Source organism: Lynx rufus, unplaced genomic scaffold (assembly GCF_022079265.1).
Source record: "Lynx rufus isolate CCGP_SWC_20201006 ecotype Redwood Valley unplaced genomic scaffold, mLynRuf1.p SCAF_4, whole genome shotgun sequence".
Lineage (NCBI taxonomy): Eukaryota > Metazoa > Chordata > Mammalia > Carnivora > Felidae > Lynx > Lynx rufus.
In genome coordinates, this window is record NW_025814856.1 from 61,435,518 (window position 1) to 61,458,615 (window position 23,098).

The window sequence follows — 23,098 nt, forward strand, 5'->3', positions numbered from 1 at the left end:
TGCTGATTACAAAATACCATTTAATAAACAAGAAACTGGCCGATGTGGCACCCTCGTGGAACCGCGCCTCACCCATCCCCACCCATCCACAAAGCGTTATGTCGACAACTCAAGCAAAACGAGGTCTTCTAAGTCACTGCACCACACTGCTCCCTAAGCGTGGGGCGGATTTTCTGCTGTTTTGACGTTTCCTCTCTGTCAACGGTCTGCGGCCTATATCAGTGCCCAGACAGAGAGTGGGCAGGCCCGAGGAGCATGTAGCCCTGCAGGTTTGTGGTGACGGGTCCTGTGTGACCAGGGGCAGGAGGAAAACGTGGCAAGGACGTGTTCAGAACCAATCCTCTGAAATGAGAGGCGTGCCTTCACATCCCTGCAGGAGCCTCGAGAAGAAAAGTTTTCTGCCCTTCACTCGAAAGGAGGTTGGATTTACACACTGACAGGAAGGCAGTCCTCCCGTAAATCACAGTCCTTTCTAGGGTCCACAGAGCACTGGCTGCGGGTGCCGTTCCCAGGAGCTGCCCAGGAAGGCTCAGCACAGTCTGGGAGGGAGGGAGAGAGGGCCTGTGTATGGGAGGACTCAGGACACCCAGGACTGAAAGGCCAAGCTGGAGGGGGCACGACACTTCATGAGAGAAGGGGAGGCCCACGAGGGACAGGGCGGCCCGGGAGGGGACGGGGCACGCCCACAGGGAGGGGACGGGGCACGCCCACAGGGAGAGGGCAGGAAACCCCCACAGGGAGAGGGTGGCCCTACACACGCCGGAGGGGGCGGGGCAGAAGTTCTGCGCTTGCGCCTGGCCCGCACCGCCTGCCTGCACCCTCATCCCTCAGCCTTCGTGTTTCCGTCCGTGCTTATCTGCATCCGGGGCACGAAATCCCTCCGCCGGGACTGGGGCGGCGGCACCCGACCGGAACCGGAAGCGAACCCTGCGCCAGGCGGGGAAGCCGGCGTCGGACCCGTCAGCAGCCGGCGGCGGTCGTCGGGGGCGGCGGCCGCGCTGCTCGGTGCGAGCCGGTCCCGCGGCCGGGCGGGCGGTCCGAGGGCGCGGCGCCATGAAGCTGTACAGCCTCAGCGTCCTGTACAAAGGCGAGCCCAAGGCGGTGCTGCTCAAAGCCGCGTACGACGTGTCCTCCTTCAGCTTCTTCCAGAGGTCCAGGTGAGCGGCCCGGGCGGGGAGGCCAAGGGGGCGGGGTGGGGGGGGGCGGGGAGAGGGGTGGGGGAGGACGGGGGGGGGGAGGCCCGGAGGGCGGGGGTGGGCGGCTGGCCCCGGCCTCCTTGGGAGGAGCGCGACGATGGCCTCTTCCTCGGTCTGGGGACTGTGCCTTCGAGGAATCATCTTCGTTTCGCTGGATAAAAGACTTATGCTATTCTTGAACATTATTCCCGTACTCGCTGTTTTACGTATTCTTGTTGTTATAAAATTATCAGGGGCCTTGGAAAAAGTGCAGATTCCCAGGTTCACACCCAGACGTCCCGAACTAGAGGGTTGGGGCCCAGAGGTCTGTATTCCAACCTAGGCAGCTTGGGCGCCACACCTTGGGAGCCGCTTAGGCTATCTGATGGGCTTTCCCAGCGATTCCGTGGGAAGGTTATTGGTATAATCTGCGTACTCCGTTTTGCCAACGGAGTCACTGAGGCCACGAGAAACCAGCCAGGACTCACTGTGTGCTACTTCCAGTGGAGCCCTGTTGGGGCCAAAGGGTCTGTGCTGAGGATTTGGAAGGAAGCGTGGGATGTGTAGGCCTATAGGCTTCTCCTGTTTCTGGACGCTTTAGTAGCAGGAAACTGTGCTGAAGACACAGCAGACACTTGCGGCCCATCGTGGGCGGGCTGGGTGACTCAGGCACAGAAGGGGAAAGACCCTCCAGGGTCCGTGTCTGTGGCCACACGGTCCCCGGGGCTAGTGGACGCTGTTGTCTGGACTCAGAATTCAACAGTTCCTGTTCCTGATGAGAGGGCTTTGCTGGCAGAATCTAAAACCGTTTCTGTTGTTGTTTTGTAAAATGTTCGGCTTGTTTTGGGTCCTTAGTGAAGCACCTTCTTGATACTCCGTTTCCTTTACCGTGGTCTCCATTCTCTGCTTGTCTGTGATGTTCGGTGCCGGCTTCGCCAAGTGGTTCCTTTTCTTTCTCCCGGCCCTTGTCTACGGAGGGTCCTCAGAGATTTCAGTGTGGGACTGTGACCTCACTGGTGAGGGCTCCCGGACCGGTTTCTGGTGGCGAGCACAGCTGTGGCACTCTAGGCACATCCTCTTAAGGCAGTGGATGATCTAGCTTTTTCCCATCCTTCCTGCCTCACGATGACCAGACCCCAGGTTGTGAAACCTTCAGATGGTTCCCCTGTTTTTCTGCCTCTGTGTGCAGACTTTTGCGAGAGTGTAACTTCTCCTCTGTCTGGTGACAGTCCTGCTATGAGCTCTGTCTCTGGTTGGTTTTATTGCAAGGACTTCCTTGTTTGGAGACGTCTTTTCTGTGGGATTGTTTCCATCCTATCACTCTCTCAGGGTGATGGAGCAAGTGCTGCTGTGCGCCAGGCATGGTGCTGTGCACTCGTGTGACCATCATAGCGAATCTGGATTTCCTAGTTGAGGCACAGTGCCGCAGGTAACTTGCTTGGAGGTCACACATCTCGCACATGGTGGAGCTGGGGTCCCAGCCGAGGACGTCCACCGCAGGGTCGGAGATCCTCACGCCACATGGCCCCCTGCATGGCAGTCCCAGTCACAGGCTTCCTGTTGGCCCCTGTCCCTCTGGCTGCACTGTTGTCACCTGTGATTCTTCCATTCCGGCCACATCTCTCTGTCCGACGGCCCTGGTACAAATCATTTCCTGGTCTCGGCCAAGCCGTTGTCTCTGAGTAGCCTGGATGACGTACCTTGGATGAGCCAGCGCACCCTAGGCCGGGTTCTGTGCCCTCGGCTGCATCCACGGCGTGTGTGCATCCTGCCTCAGTGTCTGGCGTGTGCGGCAGCCCACCTGGTTGCGTGTCTGCTGCCTCCTGCTTCTCCCTGTGTCCGAGGGCCTCTGCTGACCACAGCGTCAGCATCCTGGAAGCCTGCAGTAGGTGCCCCAGAGGTCTGGAAGTGGGTTGTCTGGCGCGCTAGGAGCAGCAGGTGTGGTGTGAACGGTCGGGGCAATTAGTAACAAAACCACGTTTATCGCTTGTAGCCGAGGCCCGGAAGGCAACGAGTGAAGTCAAGAAACACTAGCTTCTTAGTGTCCAAGCTCGGAGGTCACCTTCCGTTGTGCCGGTGACAAGGTGACAGGAGTAGGTAATCTGTGTTATGTTTCTTAGTGTTCAGGAGTTCATGACCTTCACAAGTCAGCTGATCGTGGAGCGCTCGGCCAAGGGCAGCAGAGCTTCAGTCAAAGAACAAGGTAAGAGGACCGCCCCCTCCCTGGTGTGCACCCCATCACGCCTCAGGCAGCCCGTGGCTCTCTGCACACTGCCGGCCTGCCCCTCTTCCCTCCTCTTCCTTCTGCTTGCACACGATGCTGAGCCCACTGCTGCCATCTGAGCCGCCCAAGTCAGTGTGCCCCTGTAGCTCACACCTGCTTCAGGTGAGGGTCTGACTCTTGGAGCTGTACGCGGCCTTCCTGAATCCTTCTCTTTCCCTCCAGAGCTGGACACATCTCAAAAAAGGATTTGCAACCAGCCCTGTTGAGGTAATACCGTGTCCTGTGCTCCTTAGGTTTTGGAACAGGAATCCGAAAACTCATCCTGTTTTTCTCTCGGCCAGTATTTTTACTTGTTCACAATTCAGGTTTCCCATGAGAGTCTTCAGGCTTTTATCGTAGAGGCATATGTTGTACAGACCGATAAGGAAAGACAGACATGTCGTATAGACACATCACGTGAACCTCACTGGGCGGAGACGCCCGTTCGCACGGTGCTGCCCTGGTCTTGTGACCTGGAGGCCCGGTCACCGTCCTGGTGGTGCGTCTGTTCTGCATGAGATCCTGGTACCCTTCACGACGCAGGAGTGAAATTGGATCGTGAACATGGAAATAGTCTGGTTTCCTCAGGCCATGTCTGCCTTCCCAGGTTTCTTAGAGATGTTCCATCTGCACTGGTCCAGCGTCTCCAGTTCTGCGGATGCATGCATTTCGGTTCGCGTTTGAACCTTTCTTATATGGGAGTGCAGACAAAGCCTGGAGAGTGTCGGTGATGGTCCTGTCCCCCACCCCGCTCTCCTTTATCTCTGCCCTTTCTTGATTGCGGAGCTCACGATCTCTCCTTCTCCCCTTTCGTTGTTTTTGTTTGTTTGTGCCAGGGTCTGGTGCTTGAGCGTCTTAAGGACAAGAAGCTTCTTATTTGTCAGCTGTTGCCCTCACATCCCTTTTACTGCGGGGTGTGGTTAGCTGCATCGTCTTTGAATCCTTTGTAAAATGACAAAAATTCATATCCTAGTTAATGAATGTTTTGCAGAAGCTCTCGTACAGACTGTACCTTTGGATAACTTGATGGCTTTGGCACAGGAATCCATAGGCAGCTGGGACTCATGTTTTTGTAGATGGACCTTCTCTCCACTGTCCTTCCCTCTCCTCTCCCTCCCTTACGCCCTCCAGTCCAGCACAGAACACAACAGGCCAGGATTCCCGTAACGAGGAACCTGAGGCCCCGAGAGGTGATTTCCTGATTCGGGGACACTTTTATAGGAATGTTTAAATTTTTTTTATATTTATTTTTGAGAGAGAGCAAGAGAGCGCATGCACGAGTGTGGGAGGGGCAGAGAGAGAGGGAGACACAGGGTCCGAAGCAGGCTCCAGGCTCTGAGCTGTCAGCACAGAGCCCAACAGGGGGATTGAACCCACAAACCGCGAGATTATGACCTGAACTGAAGTCATATGCTTAACTGACTGAGCCACCCAGGTGCCTCTCTTTTTTTTTTTTTTTTTTTAAGTTTATTTATTTTAAGAGCAAGAGGGAGAGCAGGGGATAGGCAGAGGGAGACACAGAATCTGAAGCAGTCTCCAGGCTCTAAGCTGTCAGCACACAGCCGGACGTGGGGCTCAAACCCACAAGCTGTGAGATCATGACCTGAGCCGAAGTCTGACACTCAATTGACTGAGCACCCCAGGCAAGCGCATTGGGATTTTTTTTAAGAAATTGGAGGCTATTTGTCTCTTCCGGTGTCTCTTCAGCTTGGAAACAGAATGGAGCCTGAGACATGCAGTTCCCTGAGTTGCAGGCAGGCCTGATCTAGAGCTCAGGATGGAACTTAGAAACACACCTGGGACCGTGTTGCCTGGGATGTTTTCTGCTCCCCTGGCTTTGCACACTGGGCCCCTGGGCCTTGGCTCGTCCTAAAGCAGACATTGGGTCACACTGGTGGCAGAGCTCCGTTATGCACTGTTCGTGCAAGCTTCATTGATCCAGAAGGCAAGGGCTCAGCATTGTGATGCTTTGATGATCAGGGCTGAAAACGTCTAAGGGCCTCAAGTCACCACATGCGTGTCTGACTTCTCCTCAGAATATCTGTGCCACGTCTACGTGCGAAACGACAGCCTTGCAGGGGTGGTCATTGCTGACAGTGAATATCCGTCCCGGGTGGCCTTTACCTTGCTGGAGAAGGTGAGTTTGCAGTGTGGCTGGACTGGGCTCGGATCGACAAGTGGGGTCAGTGCCCCAGTTACAGGGGATGAAGTAGTGTGTCCCAAATCCACCCATTTTCAGCCGTTTTTTCTTGACCCTAAACCAAGAGACAGTCTGGCATCCCTTCCCAGTTCTTTCCCTGGCACTGATTTCTGCCTGTCATCCCTCCTGTGTCTGGGCTTATGTCCCCAAGTGCCACCTTGACTCACCCTGTCTGCCTCAGCATCACAGCCTACTCCTGGGATGGGCTCTAGGGCCAGCTCTGGCTGTGTTCTTGCCCCTCCCAGTCCTCTGGCCACTCTCTTCCTGCCTCTGCCCTCAGCAATGGTGATCGTGGCTCCTCTGAACCACACTGGACTCTGTGCCCTGCTCTGTGGCTGCCTCCCCTCCGTCAGGCTGTCCCTGCACACAGTGGGCCCTCCCACCTCCGTGCTTCTGCCCATGCTGCAGTGATGGGCGCTCCTTCCCCACATGGGTCCAGCATCTGTGTGTTCATCAGTCCTTTAAGCAACACTTACCGTAAACCCCTGTTTACGGGCTCTGGCCCCTAGCCTCCCACAGTACAGTGCACTTACAAGCCTGTGAAATCTGGTGGTCACTTAAATCGGAAGGATCCAGTTCCCTTTTGAAGAACTGTTTTGGAAAATGAGAGGGCCAGTACCTTTTCTTCTAGAATTTTATGGCTGCGTCAAAGCAGAAATCTTTAGTTTAAAATTCAGATGCTTTTATTCTCCAGATGAAGTTCATCTCAGGCTGGGTACAGTTTGTATTTAATTACCAGAATACTTATAATTCGAGCTTCAATGTGCCCCTGGCCACTAGCTGTCCTCCTCTTCCCTCCTCCCAGGCCTGCCAGCCTCTCTTGGGTGAGGCTGTCCATTGAAGCCCTGTAGCTGTGGCGGTGCTGATGCACTCTTCTGTCTTGCAGGTACTAGACGAATTCTCCAAGCAGGTGGACAGGATAGAGTGGCCAGTCGGATCCCCTGCTACAATTCACTACACGGCCCTAGATGGCCACCTCAGTCGATACCAGGTAGGGTGTCTAATCGCCCCGAGGAGAGGCCGTGTGGCACAGGAAGGCCGGCAGCCCTGATGGCCGTGGCTGTAGGTGACTCCAGGCAGCCTTGGTGTCGACATCCCTCTGAAACATCCAGGGGCCCACGTTAAGACCTGGAACCTGAGCCCCGCAGCAGGCTTCCATATCTGTGTCCTGTGTTTAAGCAGCCTGAGGGGTTTTAACTTGGGAAAGTGTTTCTAGCTCAGTTGGGTTGAGCTTTGTTTCCAAATGGTCCTGATGTTATTCTTGGCTCTTCCCCTAGAACCCCCGAGAAGCTGACCCCATGAGTAAGGTGCAGGCTGAGCTGGATGAGACCAAAATCATTCTGGTAAGCAGAGCGGGGGCCAGCATGTCCCAAAGCTGGGGGCAGAAAGCCTGGTGGCCACTGTGCACACCATCAAGGCTTGTTGGGAGTCCTAGTCCAAGCGCTTTCCTTTCTTTTTTTTTTTTTTCTCCTAATATTTATTTTTGAGAGGGGGAGAGAGAGAGACAGGTAGAGCACAAGTGGGGGAGGGGCAGAAAGAGAGGGAGACACAGCATCCGAAGCAGGATCCAGGCTCCGAGCTGTTAGCACGGAGCCTGATATGAGGCTCAAACCCACGAACCGCGAGATCATGACCTGAGCTGAAGTCTGACGCTTCACCAACTGAGCCTCCCAGGTGCCTCCCCAAGCTCTTTTCTGAAGGGGGTGTTTGCCCACCTCTCCCCGTGCGTCCAAGGCCTCGAAGCCAGACTGGCTTAGGCAAGGCCAGGCCTAGTCCTCCTGCCTGTTGTGAGGGGTCCATGTGGAGCACCAGTGTGGTCCCCCACCCCCCCCCCCCAGCGCTCCCCTCTGGCAGTTACTGGTTGTGATGGCCTGAGTTCTGTGGCTCTCCTTCCCTGTGCTGGTGCCTTCAGTACTTTGTCTCCAAGCCCAGCGGGTGCCTCCCTTACGGGGTGTGGGCTGTGGGGACAGCTGCTGGTGCTGACTAAAGACAGATGTAGGGTCGTCAGGCCCCAGCCAGGAGACCAGGAATTTGCATCCTGCCTGAGACCTCCTGGTTTATAACCTTAGCTTCAGCTTCTCCCGGCACTTTTTTTGTTTGTCTGTTTGTTTTTTTAAGCTTTGATCTGTCTTCGGCTCTTGAGGCATCTGTTTTCACTTCAAGTTTGGTCTTGTGGCCTCTGCCTCACACCTGGTCCCTCGCTTCCTGCCTGCCACCAGTCTGTCCAGCAGACGGTGACCATCGCTATGTCACCCCCTGCTCATAGCTCCTCAGTGGGTCTCAGGACAGCTGTGGGGCCACCTGTAGGCTCCCTGGCACGGCCCCACCATCTCATGGCCTTCCTTTCCTGCCTGGCACCCCTGCAGGTGCCCCTGTGCACAGGCCTCCAGGATGCCACCGCGTGGTCACTACTTGTTCGTGTGTCTCCTTGACTAGCATGTGAGCTGTCATGACTGGGGGCTTTTCCCTCGTCCTTATCTCTATACCCCTGACCCCAGTGCAGCGCCATGCTTAGGCCACCAATGCCCAGCGGCTCATGATCCCTGACTGAGTGGATGCAAAGCCCAGAAAAGGTACCCGGGGAAAACCCTGCCCAGACATAAAACTCCTGCCAACACCAGCTCAGCTTTCGTGCACACAGCTGTCCCCTGGGGCTGGACTCGGGTCTGGGCAGGACCCAAGTGTTCGGGACCACGCTTCAAGTAATGTGGTTCTGAGGCTCGGGAAGGAAAGCAAGACATGGCAGTCTTGAGGTGTGTGCATCCTGTACCGCCTGCTCCCCCACGGCTTCTAACCGAGCCCCGGCCCTATCCTGGCTACAAAAATCAGGTCTCTGGTCCTGCCATTCTTCCCTTCCGTGTCTTCATCTGGTTAACTTCCGTGGTGAGAACCTAAGCTGTTCAGCTGCACGTAGAGATGAAGCACATCGTTGCTTATTCTTGGGTCTGTGTGTTTCATGCTCGTGTGCCTGGGTTCCTGCCGCTCCTGTTGAAGAGGTCTCCGGGGGCCCTGTGGTCGCTCCAGCAATGGCCATCCGGGCTGGAAGCGAGCCGGCCACTTCCTGGTGGCCCCAGGGCAGGGGGCTCTTGTGAGGGCCTTGTTCCTTCACCCCGAGGTCAGGTCTGTGGGTGCGGCCGCTCCCTGAGTGCTCACACGTAAACACAGGTCCCTTCAGGAAGGTGAGGCACAGTCTGTCTGGTGGGAATACATGTGTGTGAGGGCGGGTGTAAGTGACTTCTGGAGCATGCTTGTCTCAGCCTGTGCTGTAGGCACCTTGTGGGACAGTCACTAGGTCCTGTTCCATCCGCAAGTCTGGGACACGGCTGACGCATGGTAGGGAGGAGCCCAAGGGAGACGCACTCCCCGTGGTTGAGCTTCAGGAGGGACTCACGTCCACCTGCTCTATGAACATCAGAGTGTTCTCTTCTCTGACCCTGCAGCACAACACCATGGAGTCTCTGCTGGAGCGGGGGGAGAAACTAGATGACCTGGTGTCCAAGTCTGAAGTGCTGGGGACACAGTCTAAAGCCTTCTATAAAACGGTGAGCACCGGCCCTGGCTCTGGGCACCCCTCCCTCGGGCTCTATACCGCATGAGCCTTCGGGACGTTCAGTGACACGTGGGGAGAGCACAGGAGGTGGCCGAGGCCTGGCAGCAGCGGCAGGCAGGCTCATCAGGCTCCGCAGGAGGGTGGGTCTGCTCAGCTCCTGGTCCCGCCACTCGCGGAGCATATCGGTGCTCAGTCTTCCCAAAGAGGCTCTTTTGCCTCCATTGTCTCCCTGCAACAGAGGTGCTTTGCTGTCTGGACGGCGGTGGGGCTGAGTTTACACATGGGCTTTCCTATGAGCTTGGGAGGGGCCTGGCCTGTGGAGTCTGGGGGCAAGAGAGGGGATCTATCCGGTCCTCTGAAGACATTCTCGGTACCATCTCCACACGTGTTGTCCGATAGCACCTGGGGACGCAGACTGGGCCAAAGTCAGACACTCAGGCTGCCTCACACGGCCTTGCTCTCCCTCCCCCTCACCAACGGAGGCCCGCCTCTCTGAGGTGCCCCCAGGTCCTCCAGCTGGCTCAGCAGTCAGATTCCTGGAGCCCCACGGGGCCCCCCCGCCGCGTGTGCCCTGGTGGGGCTGCTGGCGGCCTCCATCCTCTCCAGCTCCTGTTTGTTTCTTTTAAGGCCCGGAAGCAGAACTCATGCTGTGCAGTAATGTGACAGCAGCGCGCAGAGGCCCCTGGGCCAAACGCCAGTCATTCGCATCAGAACCACAGTCCCTGGAGAAGCAGAGCCACCACGGGAAGACTCTGCACCCCTGGAGCCCTTGGCAGGGACCGAGGGGTCGCAGAACGGCCTGGGGGTGGGGAACATTCAAATTTACATGCCTGGTGATTTTTGGAAAGATGGTTTGAGGCCCCCAGGGATGTATTACTGGGCCAGATGAAACCATAAACTCTTGAGTGACTCACACGGATGCTGACGGGCTCGTCTCTCACCCCTGGGAAGACCCATGGGCCCCTGACCTGGGCGAGGCCCCCAGCAGGTCGGAGCCAACCTTGTCGGGCCTTAGTCTGCCTTTGGGTTGTATCTGTGGCCGGATTGTTTTAACTCTGTAGTAAGCCGAGGGGAGGCCTGACTGCAGGGCTGGGGGCACAGACCTGGGGCTCGGATCTTGGGAAACCCACTGTGGGTGGGTGTGAGGGGTCGGGCAAGCAGGGTGTAGGCCAGTGCTTTGGGCCAAGGTCCACGGTGGGAGGTGACGGTCACCAGGCTTCACGGATTCTGGGGTACCTTTGCACTTCTGCTGAATTGACCTTTTGCTGAGGGCACTGCCTATCCATCACAATGCACGGAAATGCCTGTGGGGGCGCAGGGCATGGGGGGTCATCTGCCCTGAACTTCAGATGGGCTCTGACCACCAGGTCACAGCAGTATGTGTGGTCTCTTAACCCGTGTCCCTTTGCCTCGCTGGCAACAAGACTGTCCCAGCAACCACCTGGGGCCTGTGTGCCTTAGCAAGTGGCCTTTCCTGTGGCTGCTGTTCCTGGGCACCAACACCAGGTACCGGCCATCCGGAGCCTCCCAATGCCCCATGGGTGTGGTCTGAGCCAGCACCTCCCCAGCCTGACCCCCGCAGGAGCACTGCCTGAGAGCCCCCCCCATCCAGAGGCACAAGCCCCCGCTGTGAGACCTGCCAGCCCACTCAGGCCCTGCTGCCTCCCCCTGTCCTAAGTACTTCCAGAGGATGCCAGCTCACGATGCACCCTTGGGACCCACTCCCCACAAAGCCCTTCCTGGGGTGGTGTCAAACAAGATCCCGTCCCAGGGGGTCCTTCCCTGAGCTGGTTCTTGCCCTACCCAGGAGGTCCCACCCACTGCCCTGGCAGCAAGTGCCAGCCCCTGAGTTCCCTTGCTTGGGCTAGAAGGTGGGACTTCGTGGCTTCTTGACGACCCTGCCCTAATGGGTGTACCTGCCAGCTGCCCTTTTGGCTCTGGGCACTGCGTCAGCCTCTAACATAGCCTGCCCTGTGCAACCCTGAGCGAGGTGCCAACCCACCCGCTGACTGGTGCCCAGGGTGCTCTGACTTCCCCTTAAGGACAGCGTGGTGTCTGACACCTCCAGCTTTGGAGGTGGCTGAGGAGGAGGGGGTGGGGGTGGGTGGGGCCGGCTCACACCTGTGCAGGCGAAGAGCACTTGGCAAAGAGTGTATTTTATAGTAACTGCTGCCTAACTGTTCTGTTTGAAAGGTTCTTATCTGGATAAACTTGTCTTCTGAAATTCCACGATAGTCCTCTGCTTTGTTCAAGCCTCAGGGGCCCCTTTCCTCGGGAAGCCAGGTGCAGGGTCCTGGGGCAGTTCCTGTCCTTAACCCCCAGGCCTAAGCTGTAACTCCCTTCACCTAGACCTGTCTAGTAGGAGACAGGGGAGGGGGGCCTGGAGCAGAGGCTAGCCCTGCCGGGACTCCTGGATTAGGGGGACTGGCCTGGGGGGTTGCCCTGCAGCCACAGCCAGGGCCACACACGTGGAAAGTCCTCAGGAGCTGGAGGCGGGCTCTGCAGGCGTGGGGGGCGTCTGGTTCCTCCCTGGGCACTTGTGGGCCCAGGAGCCTCAAGTCTGGTCCCAGGTTAGGGAATGACCTCAGTGGCTGGTGGTTAGAGGGTCTGAGGATTGTGCAGCCTTGTTTCATTGGTGGCCCTGAGCCTTGCCTTCAATCTCACTTGTGATTGTGGAAATGAGAAGTGGCCTTGGGTTTTGGGGCTGGACTGAGGGCATCAGCTTCTGCTTGCAGGACCTGCTGGGTCACAGGGTCTCCCTGAGGCCCAAGGAGCCTTGACCAAAGCAGGTACCATTTAAAAGTGATGAACCTAAGACTGTCTCACTGACCTCGCTTTGTAGTTCCCTGCCCACCCCATACAGGGCGCCCAGCCTGCTGGTCCTGCTCCGCACCCCAGGGCTCAGGGTCCTCAGGGCTGGGCGGGGCCGTGTGAGTGCCCCCAGGGAGGCCTGGCCTGGAAAGCCTCCTCGGATTACAGCTGATAGGTGAGTGGAGCCCTAGATACCGAGTCGGGGACTGACTGCCGCTCGCTCCGGGGCCGTGTCCTAGATTCTCTGAGCCCCACTCTTGGAGCCTCTGTGTGTTCTCTGGCACAAACCTTCCTCCTGAGAACACCTGCCGGGCACCAGCAGCTGAAGTCAAGGGCCTCCTGTCCTAGTGGGCAGGTCTGGGGTAGCCAGAGGGGACCCCCTGGGGCGTCCTTCTTACCAGAAGACACACGAGTGGGGAATGTTTGGTTTCCAGAATTGTGAGGCCCACATTTCTGTCCCAGAAAAGCATGAGGCATACAGTACAGACAGGCATTGGCAGGGCCTGGAGACATGGTGTGGAGGGGGGACTGCCCACGTTCGTTTGAGGGTGCACGTGGGCTCCAGCAGGCTGCGCGGGGTCTGTCTGGGAGGGCAGAGGGCCAGGAGGCCTGCAGCAGAACCAGTGGAGCACAGACCACAGCAGCCCCAGCCTGCCTGAGCCCAAGCGCATGTGGCCACGCGCTGCTCAGGTGTCCTCAGGCCATGTGGCCATGTGGTCACGAATTCAGACAGCCCTGGGGCCATGTGGTCCTGCTGCCTTGTGCTCAATGCTTACTCAGCCAGCACGGGCCGAGGGCGGGCGTTCCTGGGGGAGGCCCCACGTGGCTTTGCATCCTCACACCACAGGGGAATGGTGGGCAGCTGGTGACGTGTCCCTCCTGAGTGACAGGCCGCGGTCACAGATGATGGGGTAGAGCCCGCCAAGAGGAGCGGGAGTCGGGGGAGGGCACAGGGAAAGGGAAGGAGGGCCCTGGGATAAAGCCCCCAGCTGCAAGTGAAGCCATTGGTCCTGTTTTTCTTTTATTTGCAGTTTCCCGAGACAGAACAAAATAATGATTTTTTTACACTTACAAGGCTCAGAAAGAAAAGACAATGAAACTCAGCAAAAGAGAGAAGAGGAAGGGCCGGCCGGCACTGCGGGCAGCCGGCCCTCCACAGAGCGGGCCGGCCGACGCCACCACACCTCGGACACCTAGCTAGAGGAGCAGGTGTGGCTTGCTCGAAAGGGGTCATGCAAAAGAACTATCCCCCAGAAAAAAATCCCCAAATTATCCCAGACAGGCAGCTCCGTGGAGATGACAGGTGAAGGGAGAAGGGAGGAGGCCCCCAGAGGGGAGGATGGCCGGGCCCCACGCTGTCCACGGCGAGCACTGCCGCTGCCTGAGGCCCAGGGAGCCCGGTGGATGTTTACCCTGTGTCCATGGGTGGGGACAGCTGTCCTGAGCACAGCCGTGGACGGGCAGGTGAGTGTCCATTCTGAGTGTCGCTCCCCACTCTGTGCCCCTCCCTTGGCTTGATTTGTGGGGGAAGATAAAGAAAACCCTTGTTGAAAATGTGAATTAAGGGGGTAGGTGTTGGGGCGCCAGGTCCTGCGTCTCTTCCATCACAGCCCCTGACCCGGCCAGCTGCCCCGGGACCCCGGTACTGCCACCTTACCACGCAGCCCGAGCCCGAGCTGCACCTCAGTGCCCACCAGCACGAGGGGCACCTCAAGATAGGCCCAGCCCGTGCTCTCCTCATCCCTGGGTCCCCATCACACACACAGCATCCTCCCTCAAGAGGCCTGGCCGGGGGTTCACCGTGCCCTGCCCCTTGGGCCCAGGGCGGCCCTCCCTCCCTCTCTCCCTCCCTCGGCTCCAGACCCAGACTCCAAAAGCACTGCCTGGAAACATCTGCCTGGACCAGTCTCGGCCTGGGAGCCCAGAGAGCCATGCACCTGCCTTCTGACCCCTCTCCCCTTCCTGCCTCTTGACCAAGTCCAGAGCCCCTCGTGGACGTGCCAGCAGGGGGAAGGTCGGCAGAGGAAGAGGTGACCCTGAATGGGAGGGAGGCCAGCCCAGGGGCTCCCCTCCCAACAGGGCTGCAGCCAACAGTGTCCTCTCCACAAGTCTGCCAGGCGTGAGGTCTGACATTAAGGGGTGCTTCCCCCCCACCAAACCTCCTTGGCCCTGGAGGAACCAGAACTGGAGCCTTGGGCCTGAGGGGGCTTCTTGGATGGCTTGTCGGGCGCCCGGGGGCCGGCCCGGCCTCTGCACTGCTCATCCATGCTGGGGGCATGAGAGGAAAGGAGGGGGACAGCCGTGCTCAGGTTCCCTGGGCCCCAGGTGGCCGACACTCCTGACAGCAGCCATGCACGGCAGGGAATGCAGACACCTGGGGAGGGGCGTCACCTAACACACACCGTTCCTCGGCCTGGCCCCTGTGGACACGTTCACTGCCCCATGGTCCCCAGGGGCCAGGAGCGGACAGACACATGGAGCGTGGGTGGGGGGGTGCCCGTCGGTCCGAAGCCCCACAAATGCCAGTGATTTTTACAGCTTTTTCCTTTTTTTTTTTTTCCCGTTTCATCCAACATCAATTGTTTCTGTGGTTGTTGTCGTCTTGTTGTTAAAAAGAAATCACATCCGGTCTTGGTTTTCTGCAGACACAGGCACCAGGGGAGGAACGAGGCAGACACAAACATGCGACAGGCAGGCCACCTTGGCGGCCGGGCTCCAAACACCGAGTCTGTCCCGCGACGCCGGCCGCGGCTCTGAAAGGGGGCGAGAGTGGGTGGTCAGCCCTGCCCCCGGGGGGGCATGCCCCCCCCCTCGCCCGCAAGGCCAACGCCAGGGACACCCACCTTCACTGCAGCGGGGCCACGGGCGCGCCCGAGCAGTGGAAGTGCACGTTCTGCCACTTGCCGTCACGGCGATGCCACACGCGTGTCTCCTCGGACTGGCTGGTGCGGGGCCGGCCCTGCCCGTCGATGTACTGCGTGAGGCGGATGTAGGCGATGCATGCAGCGTCCTCCCCGATGACGTGCACGTGCGGGTTCAGTATGGTCGTGTGGATGGGCTTGCTGTTCTTGGCGAGCACTATGGCAGGGGGCGGGGACGGGGGGGTGCCGCTGGGCTCGGCGCCCTGTGCGCCCCGCCCACCTCCCGTATCTGCCCCACCCGCATCCCTACCACAACGCCCCGCCCAAGGCCTTGTTTCCGCCCGCGCCCCGCCCACCGCCCATCTCCGCCCGTCTCCTGTATCTGCCCCGCCCACCGCTCGACCCCCTCGCTCACGGTTCTCGAAGTAGAATCTGTGGAAATCCATCCCTTCCACCAGATTGCCCAGGGCTTCAGGCTCGAACGAGGTCAGGCCTGGGTCACAGATTTTCCTGGGGGGCAGACCCAGGTGAGGAGGGGCCCCGGCCACGCCCCGCCCCTCCCTCTCGCCGCGGGGAAACCCACCCCCCCCCCCAGCCCAGACGCCCGGCTCACGCGTAGGCTTCGAAGTCCCCGCTGTTGACCGCTTCGATGAGCTGCTCCGTGATCTTGATGACCTCCTGCTTCCGCGCTGCGGGGACACAGCCGCCCAGTGACCGAGGGCCGCCCCAAGCAGCCCCGCTGCGGGCCTAGAGAAGGGCGTCTCCAGAGCCCACCTGCCTCTCCTCCCCGGAAGGGACCCAAATCCGTCCAGATCGGGCCACGCCCTCCGAGGCCCCCAGTGCCCTCCCCTCCCCCCCCCCACCCCCCCACCGTTTCCAAGTCCAGCTATGCTGTGTCACATACAGCATCTCCAGGCGACAGACGTACTCCCTCGGAGGGACCACGTGTCTGGAGGCCAAGGGGAAGCCAAGCCTGCCATAACCCACCCTGTGGTACCCCCCATTCCTGGGCCGCATCCGCTGGGCCCTCTGCAGCTGCGGCACTGGGTCCTGCGACCCGGCTCCTGCCACCTGGATGTGGCTCACCAGCCCTGCTCCAACCCGTCACATCTTTAGGAATGTCCACTAAAGGACGAGGCCAGGAAGACCTGGGGGCTGCAGGGTGAGGATTATGAGCAAAAGCCAGGGCATAGGGCCATGCGGGTCCAGTAGGGAAGTCGAGTCTGTGGGTCTCTTCCTGACGGCCCGCTGGCCTCCACCTGTTCCATCCTGGCCAAGGTGAGGGCCCCCCCCACTGTCCCCCCCACATTTCCCATCCAGCCAGCGCCCCCCATGCCAGAGCTCTGCCTGCTTGGCCTCTGGCCTGGCCCCCAGGGTCCCCTCCGTCTCTTTAACTACAACTTATTTTCATGCAAACTATTATAAACATATGGAAGAAGTGGACAATAATATAGCCGCACACCCTGCTGATTCAAACCAGCACAACTTTCAAGACAGCTGGGAAATAAAACCTTACAGGTATACTTGTGAGTGACTGTGTTTCCCTAAATTTTGTTCTTCACCCCCTTCCCCAGAGACCGCCTGTCCTGACGCAGGTGCTTAACACCCTCCATGCAGATACACACCGGAATACACACGCCGTGAGCACGTGTGCACAAACATCACGGTGCTCTCTTAAAGCAACAGCGTGCTGATGGTAAACCTCGGATGCAGCAAATGCACTGAAGGCCGGGCCCCCTCCCCACAGGCTCCCTCCCAGCTCTCTGCCCCTGGAGGGGGGCGTCTGTCTGCAGGTCTCTACTCTTCAGCGAGTAGTACCCCTGGGAACAGCACACGGGTGAGCTGACCTGCGGGCCAAGGTCCCAGCGCACAGACTGCAGGGTCTAGAAGGGTGAACGTGGTATCCTGAAGCATGTGCCCACAGCCCTGGAGTGAGACTGCCCATTCTCCCTGCCACCAGCACCCACAGATGCCCACCTGGAGGGTGGACGAGCTTAGGTGGGCCTTGAGTGCTGCACAGGTTCTGGACTGTGAAGACACGAGGACCTCCATGATACCTGAGGTGTTGGGTGCACGTGTGGGCTTGTGTGTCGTGAGAGGGAGGGCACGTGTGCACATACGTCACATATGTGCGTGTTCGCATGTATAGGTTCATACGTGTGCTGCCTTGCAAGTTTTTCCTACCTTGACAAACCTTCACTCCAGGCCCAGCTGACTTCTGCTAAGGTCCCATTTCCACCAAACTCTGTGCCTGGGGTCCAGGAAGGTGGGCTGCAGGCTCATTACCCTAAGGCCTCATGTCCACCCGTGTCCACCAGCAAAGCTCTGTCCTACACACGCCACTCCCTGTTCTCAGTCTTGGGCTCCCTGGGCAGGGCAACATCGGACATTCGGGGTCCCTCTGCATCACCTGGCTTCCCTCTACTTGGGCGTTTCTGCTGCAGGGATGCTATCCACCCTCCCAGGTTCCCGTCACCTTAATGGAGATGGCTTCCCACTGAGGCCCCAGAGCTGGGCACCCTCTGCCTGTGTGAGGATGGCGGCGCCTGCGTGTCCGGACACCCGACACCCGCTAGCCTCCCTCCCCCACAGAGAGCACCCCACAGAGCCCGCAGCCAACAGCCCTGCCGCTGGGGCTGAGCAACAGTTCCTCTGTCTCATTCCCAGGGCACTCTGATTTACAGTCACTCCATGCTACAGCAAGTCAACCTGATCTCCCACTTAACGAAAGAGTATTGGGTGTTTTTAAACAAACTATAATAAAAAAAATGAGAATCCACAACAGGGAAAGTATTAAGTAAACAGGAGAGAGTCGGGGCACGGCACAAATTGTGGAGCCTGGTGTATGGGAAACAGCTGCCAACCCATTCTGCAGACAGGGAAGGCGAGACTGCCGAGGGGCTGCTGCCCAGACCCAACCCTGGCCCGTGGTGCGTGCTGCATGAGGGGCTCCCCGGAGGAAAAGCCTCTGAGCAGAGCACAGTCTGACCGTCAGCAGGCGACTCTGGAGATGGGGCTGTGGTGTGTGGGCAAGGGTCTGGCTTGGGAGGGGTGCCAGAGGTGAACAGGAGCCCCACACTCCCTCTGGCTCTCCTCAGGCAAACTCGCAGGCCAGGGAGGCCAGGCTGCTGGCAGAGGGTCTGGGGGGGCCCCAGTGACTCCAGACTGGCCCTAATCCACGTACCCTGGCATCTGCAGAGGTACCAGGAGCGCCAGCCACACCAGGCAGGCAGCTGCACAGGATCAGCCTGGATTGGGTGTAATCCCTGATTATAGAGAACAGGGCCTGGGCCAGTGGGTACCGACCCCATTTACATAGGAACACAGCTGGCAGGCACATTCCAGGGAAGGAGGGGACCCAAGACCCACAGCGGGACGGCCCCTGTAGCCTAGGCCCTCGTGCTGGGAGAGGCAGACAGTGGTCCCAGAGTTGGAGATGCGGGCACCGCATCAGAACCTTGAGAGCCAGATCTCAGCCCACACAGTCCCTTCTTTGGGCCCATGTGACTCCCGTCCTTCACCTGCAGCCCACCCAATACTCAAAAGAGCCAGCGTGCTGAGGACAGGGGGAAGGGCACATCTAGGAGCTAGGAGCCTGGGGGCACCTGCCCTCAATCCCCCTAGCGCTCACCCCTCCCCCACCAGTCCTGCCACACCAGTGGCTGCAGGCCCCTGGCACCCCTCCCTTTGGCTCTGCTCCAGGCCCCTTCCTGTAGTCCCCACCTCTGTAGTTTAGTTCAAGACAGACCCCCAAGGTCAGCCTGCCGTGCTCAGACCCACAGCACGTCCTGTCCTCAGAGCCCCCAACCCGGTCTGCTGTGCAGACTCCGAAAGCAGGTGGGTTGGGGTACTGTGGCAGGCACCCCCACCCCTACCCTGTGTGCACCTCTCCACAAACCCAAGCCTCAGCTTCTGTGATCCAAGGCCGGGCAGGCCCAGGGAGTGCACAAATGGGGAGTTCTGACCCCTCCCCAGGCTCTGCTGCGCACCTACCACAGCCCTGCCCCCTCCCTCACAAGACCCCTGGCCAAGCAGGCCCGCAGAGACCTGCACCTGCCCTCGCCCCTCTGGCAAGTACAGAGAGCTCCCTAGGAGAGCCACTGCTGCCCAAAGGCTGCCCCTGTGCCCCCCGACACTGCTTTGCTTGGCTCCCCCTCCTCCCTACCCTGGCCCTCAGGCCTGGGCTGGGGGTGGGGGAGGTGGGGGGGTGGGATGGGTGGGGTGGGGGCACAGGATCTGCCAGCACTCACCCAGACACTCCCCAGCCATGCCCGGCCCCTGGCCCGCAGCCTCTCATCCGACAGCACCTCCCTGCATGTCAGTCCCTGGGCAGGTTGGGGGGGGCTGTGGCCCTGGGCTGTCATCCACCCCTGTAAGCGATCCTCACGGCAGTCGGCGGACGGGCTGGAACAGTCGGCCCCTCCCTTCCTGCCTGGGGGGGGCAGCCCAGTGCAAACCCCCCCCCCCAGCAACTGACACTGCGTCACACGGGCCACAGATCACAGGCGCGAGCCTCTAGTCCACCCCGACTGTTTCTGATTCTTTCCTTCACGACCGCCCATCTGCAACCACAAACTTGGTTTCTGAGGCCAAATGCCACCTTCATGGGGAACTCCCTGTGCCCCACTTTCTGCCCCCACAAGCTGGCTGCTCCCCAGAGTGAGGGGGCAGCACACCACAGCTGGGTGTCTTGACACCCCTGTGAGCCCCCAGTTGCAGCCAGGGGGCCACTCAAGGTGCTACTTACACGGGGTGGGCGGGGGGCCTGGGAGAGCCGAAGATGGGCAGGATGGGGGGCCCTGGACTTCCAGAGCCCCTGAGCCCCTCTTCACTGTGTTCAGGATGTCAGAGAGCCTGGGGGCTGGGGTGGAACAGACCAGACGTGAACAGGGAGCAGGTGGGGAGCATGCAGGACAGAAAACTATGGGCTAATGAGCCAAGCCAGAGAGAATAGGAGACAAAGTGGGACGTAGAGGGGGCATTGGGAACGTAGGGGGACAGAAGGGGGAATGTGGAGGAACACAGGGGGATGTCGAGGGATGTGAGGGGTACTGGGGGGTGTAGGGGGATGTGGGAGGACAAGGACGGACATGGGAGGACAGGGAGGGTGAAAGTGGACAGGGGGAGGCTCCAGTAATGCCTGGCAAATGCACCTGTCTGCCCATGGCAGGGCGGTTGCTGTGGGCAGAGGAGGGTGCCCTCCAGGGAGGACAGAGGAAGCAGCCCAGCGTGTGGAGAACCCAGTGGAGAACCCACGCGGGCAGGAAGCCCAGGCCTTTTCCTTCTCAGTCCACAAGCCTGTGAGCTGGAGGAGCTTCTGCAATAGCTCCTTGTCCCTAGACTCCCTGGGGCCCGCTGGGTGCTCAGGGCAGGGGGCGCCATGAGGTCACAGTGACTGGGAAGGTCAGGCAGGCGATCCAAGGAAGGCAGGAAGCACAGTGGGACCCCAGAGGGCCCTGCCCAGAGCTCAGGAGACCCTCTGGGGCTGGACCGCAGTGCGGGAGGGAGGAAGGCTGGGAGCTGCTGGCGGAGTTAGTGCCAGACGCCCAGACAGGCCCGGACAGTTAGCCTCCGGCAACCTGGCGGGGGCAGCCGAGGCCGTGCATGGTGGGTGCAGGGGCTGCTGAGCAGCAGGGACAGCAGGCCTGGGAACACTACTTACACAGAGTGGGCAGGGGGCCTTCAGCTTCCAGGGCCCCCGAGCCCCTCCTCGTGGAGCTCAGGATGTCAGGGACCCTGAGGGCTGGCGTGGACAGGAGGCAAAGCGTGAGGTGGGGCAGAGAAAGCAAGGCCCTGCTCTCTCCCGCCCTGGGACCGGTCTCAGCAGCAAGAAGCTGCTGGGCAGAGACCAGAGTGGGGCCTTAGCCCACATGGAGGGCCGGCTGAAGGGGCAGAGGCAGCCAGAGGGGACCCAGGAGGAGCACTGCTCCAGAGAGACAGGGCCTGCAGCAGGGGCCTCCTGATGCAGAGACAGCAGGGAGCTAACAGGAGGTGGAGATGAGTTGGGGGTGTGTTGTTTCTGAGCTCCCCGAGCCCCTCCTCGTGGAGCTGCTCCTCACTGTCAGGAACCCTGGGGACGGGGGCAGACCTGTCAGGAACCCTGGGGGCTGGGGCAGACCGGTGAGATGAAACTGGAGACAGGTGGGGACACACAGGAAAGAGAGGACAGGGAATGGGACGAGGACCCCGGTGGGGTCAGGCTGAAAAGGCCCAGACACAGCTCACAGCGGCCCCAACACCAGGTGGTGGGGTCCAGAGGCAGTGGGGAGGCAGGAGGCGGGGCTCCAGGAGTGCTGGGAGGTGTCCAGACCGATGACCTTCAGTGTGCGGGAGTCTGCCCTGTTTCCTGGGGCTGTGGGGGTCTGGGCTGGGAGGAGGCTGGCCAGGCCAGGCTCTGCCAGATCCTCCTGCAGGCTTGGGCCATCCAGGCCCCCACATGGCCAGACAGAACGGCAGGCCAGAGTGTCAGGGAGGCCTCCGTGCTGACGGTTTAGGCCTGTGTCTGTCTGTCTGGAGAAAACACACAAACAGCCACTCTCCCTTCATCCAAGGGCCTATGCTCCCCTCTGTTTTCGGGTGTCACTGCATCCCCCAAACTGATAGAATGGCCGGCCATCAGGCCCTGGGGCAGCCCTGAGGGGTGTGTGAGCATGTGGCTGAGAGGATTAGGTGGTCTGGCGTGGCTGGGACGCCACATCCCCTCCCTGGGGATGCTGACAAGGTGGAGAGCAGAAGAGGGGTGCCTGGGCACACAGGGAGGGCGCTCTGCCGCCCTCTGAGGCCCAGGCATGGTCACTGGCCTTGCACAGAGTGGAAGCCCAACCCACCCACACAAGTGGTGGAAATATCCAAAACCCAGAATAAGCCCCCTTGTTGGTTATCTACTTATCAACTACCAGCTAAGCAAGATCACAAATATAAGGGAATTTAACAGAAGTTGAGCAAATTCAGCTCTCAAGGTGTTCCCCACAGGAACCGGTCCTCCGCAGGGTGGGAGGCCCCTTGCTGGTCAGGGCGCCAGGGCCGGAGACTGCCCCGGGGCCGGCCCATCTGCCAGCACGCCCTGGTCAGGCTCCCGCCGACACACCAGCTCGCAGACGCCCCGCCCCCACGGCTCACCCACCAGCCACCTCGCGGGCGCCCCGCCCCCAATGGCCCACCCACCAGCCAGCGCCTCGCAGACGCTCCACCCCCTTGCCGGCGCCCCGCCCCCCTCGGCCCACCCACCAGCCCACGCCTCGCAGATGCCCCGCCCTTCGCAGACGTCCCGCCCCCCACGGCCCACCCACCAGCACAGCAGAATGTGTGCGACACTCGTACCTTTTGTGTCTTCGTCCTCTATGGTGGTGTGGGTGCTGTCCGACGACTCCTGGGGACACACAGGGACGCAGGAGGTCAGGACGTGGCCTCCACGGGCCCTGGAGGTGCCCTCCCAAGGCTGCGGGGCCCCAACCCAGAATCCCCAGGGGCAGGGCAGGAGCTTCGTGCCGGCCCCCAGGGGTCACCCATCCCCTGGGCTCAGGAAGACTGAGCCTTCTCCCGACAGCACACGCCTGGTAGAAAGACCCTGTGCTCAGGGTAGAAAGACTCTCTTTAATAAGCCAGGAAGATGGGCCCTTTAAAACTCCACAATACTGGTGAAGAAGAAAGGTACCCACAGCCTGTGCATTTTGGCAGACAGGGTGGGAAGCTGCCAGAAGGCCCTCAAGAGCCTTGGCCCGGCCCAGGCCGAATGGAGCTGCACCCACACCTCCTTCCCCAGGAGGGGGCCGCCTGCCCCTTAGGCCTCGACTGTCCAGCATCACTCCTCAGGTGGCCTTAGAGGGCAGCCGGGCAGCCCCACACCTGGGGGCTTGCCGCCCTTCAGATAAGAAACCAGGTGCTGTTCACCTGTTGCGCGGTTCCCAAGACGCTGGCTTGCTCCTCAGAAAGAACCATCTTAACGGAGTTCTGGAGGGCCCCCTCTGGCCCCCTGACTGAACACACTGCTCTGGGCCCTGCCCAGAAGTGGGGGGTCTGCAGCCTGGAGGACCAGACGGTTGTCTAGAGCCCCTTTGCAGGGAGAACAGGAGCCTCTCACCCCAGACACAGGGTCCAGGGACACCGGTCCACAGTGACAAGGCAGGAGTGCACCCAGGCCCTTCCCAGCACCTGGAGTCTGGCTTGGTCCCCCTGATCCCGGCCCACAGCCAGCGTGTGGGGGGGCCCTTTGGGGAACCCAGGCCTGGGTATGTGCAT

At 60.0% G+C, this 23,098-nt stretch overlaps 2 protein-coding genes across 3 annotated transcripts in view; one reads left to right on the forward strand and one right to left on the reverse strand.

The window, feature by feature from the left end:
- Positions 1-914: 914 nt before the first annotated feature.
- Positions 915-10,103, forward strand: YKT6 (YKT6 v-SNARE homolog). 2 transcript variants are annotated; one of them, XM_047096400.1, is made up of 7 exons: positions 934-1,157; positions 3,296-3,378; positions 5,475-5,575; positions 6,525-6,629; positions 6,916-6,981; positions 9,079-9,180; positions 9,816-10,103. In XM_047096400.1, exons 1-7 carry the CDS (start codon positions 1,054-1,056, stop codon positions 9,849-9,851), a joined length of 597 nt encoding a protein of 198 aa, XP_046952356.1. In that variant the 5' UTR covers positions 934-1,053; the 3' UTR covers positions 9,852-10,103. The 2 variants fall into 2 exon arrangements, with proteins under 2 accessions (XP_046952357.1, XP_046952356.1); XM_047096401.1 differs by lacking the exon at positions 6,525-6,629 and having other exon boundaries at positions 915-1,157.
- A 2,977-nt stretch (positions 10,104-13,080) lies between these two features.
- The window catches only part of CAMK2B (calcium/calmodulin dependent protein kinase II beta), an 82,010-nt gene continuing 71,992 nt past the window's right edge, over positions 13,081-23,098 (reverse strand). Inside the window, exons 17-21 of the mRNA XM_047097017.1 lie at positions 22,181-22,229; positions 15,474-15,549; positions 15,276-15,370; positions 14,843-15,077; positions 13,081-14,752 (exon numbers count right to left, since the gene is read on the reverse strand). Coding sequence (XP_046952973.1) covers positions 14,845-15,077; positions 15,276-15,370; positions 15,474-15,549; positions 22,181-22,229 — 453 coding nt within the window. The 3' untranslated portion in view covers positions 13,081-14,752; positions 14,843-14,844. The remainder of the gene's footprint in view (positions 14,753-14,842; positions 15,078-15,275; positions 15,371-15,473; positions 15,550-22,180; positions 22,230-23,098) is intronic.

What these genes read in the sequence shown, in the direction of transcription:
- YKT6 (XM_047096400.1), top strand. Translation starts at nt 1,054, where the DNA reads ATGAAGCTGTACAGCCTCAGCGTCCTGTACAAAGGCGAGCCCAAGGCG. An exon ending in GCCACCTCAGTCGATACCAG is followed by an intron (nt 6,630 to 6,915) that starts GTAGGGTGTCTA and finishes CTCTTCCCCTAG; the next exon opens with AACCCCCGAGAAGCTGACCC. An exon ending in CTAAAGCCTTCTATAAAACG is followed by an intron (nt 9,181 to 9,815) that starts GTGAGCACCGGC and finishes GTTTCTTTTAAG; the next exon opens with GCCCGGAAGCAGAACTCATG.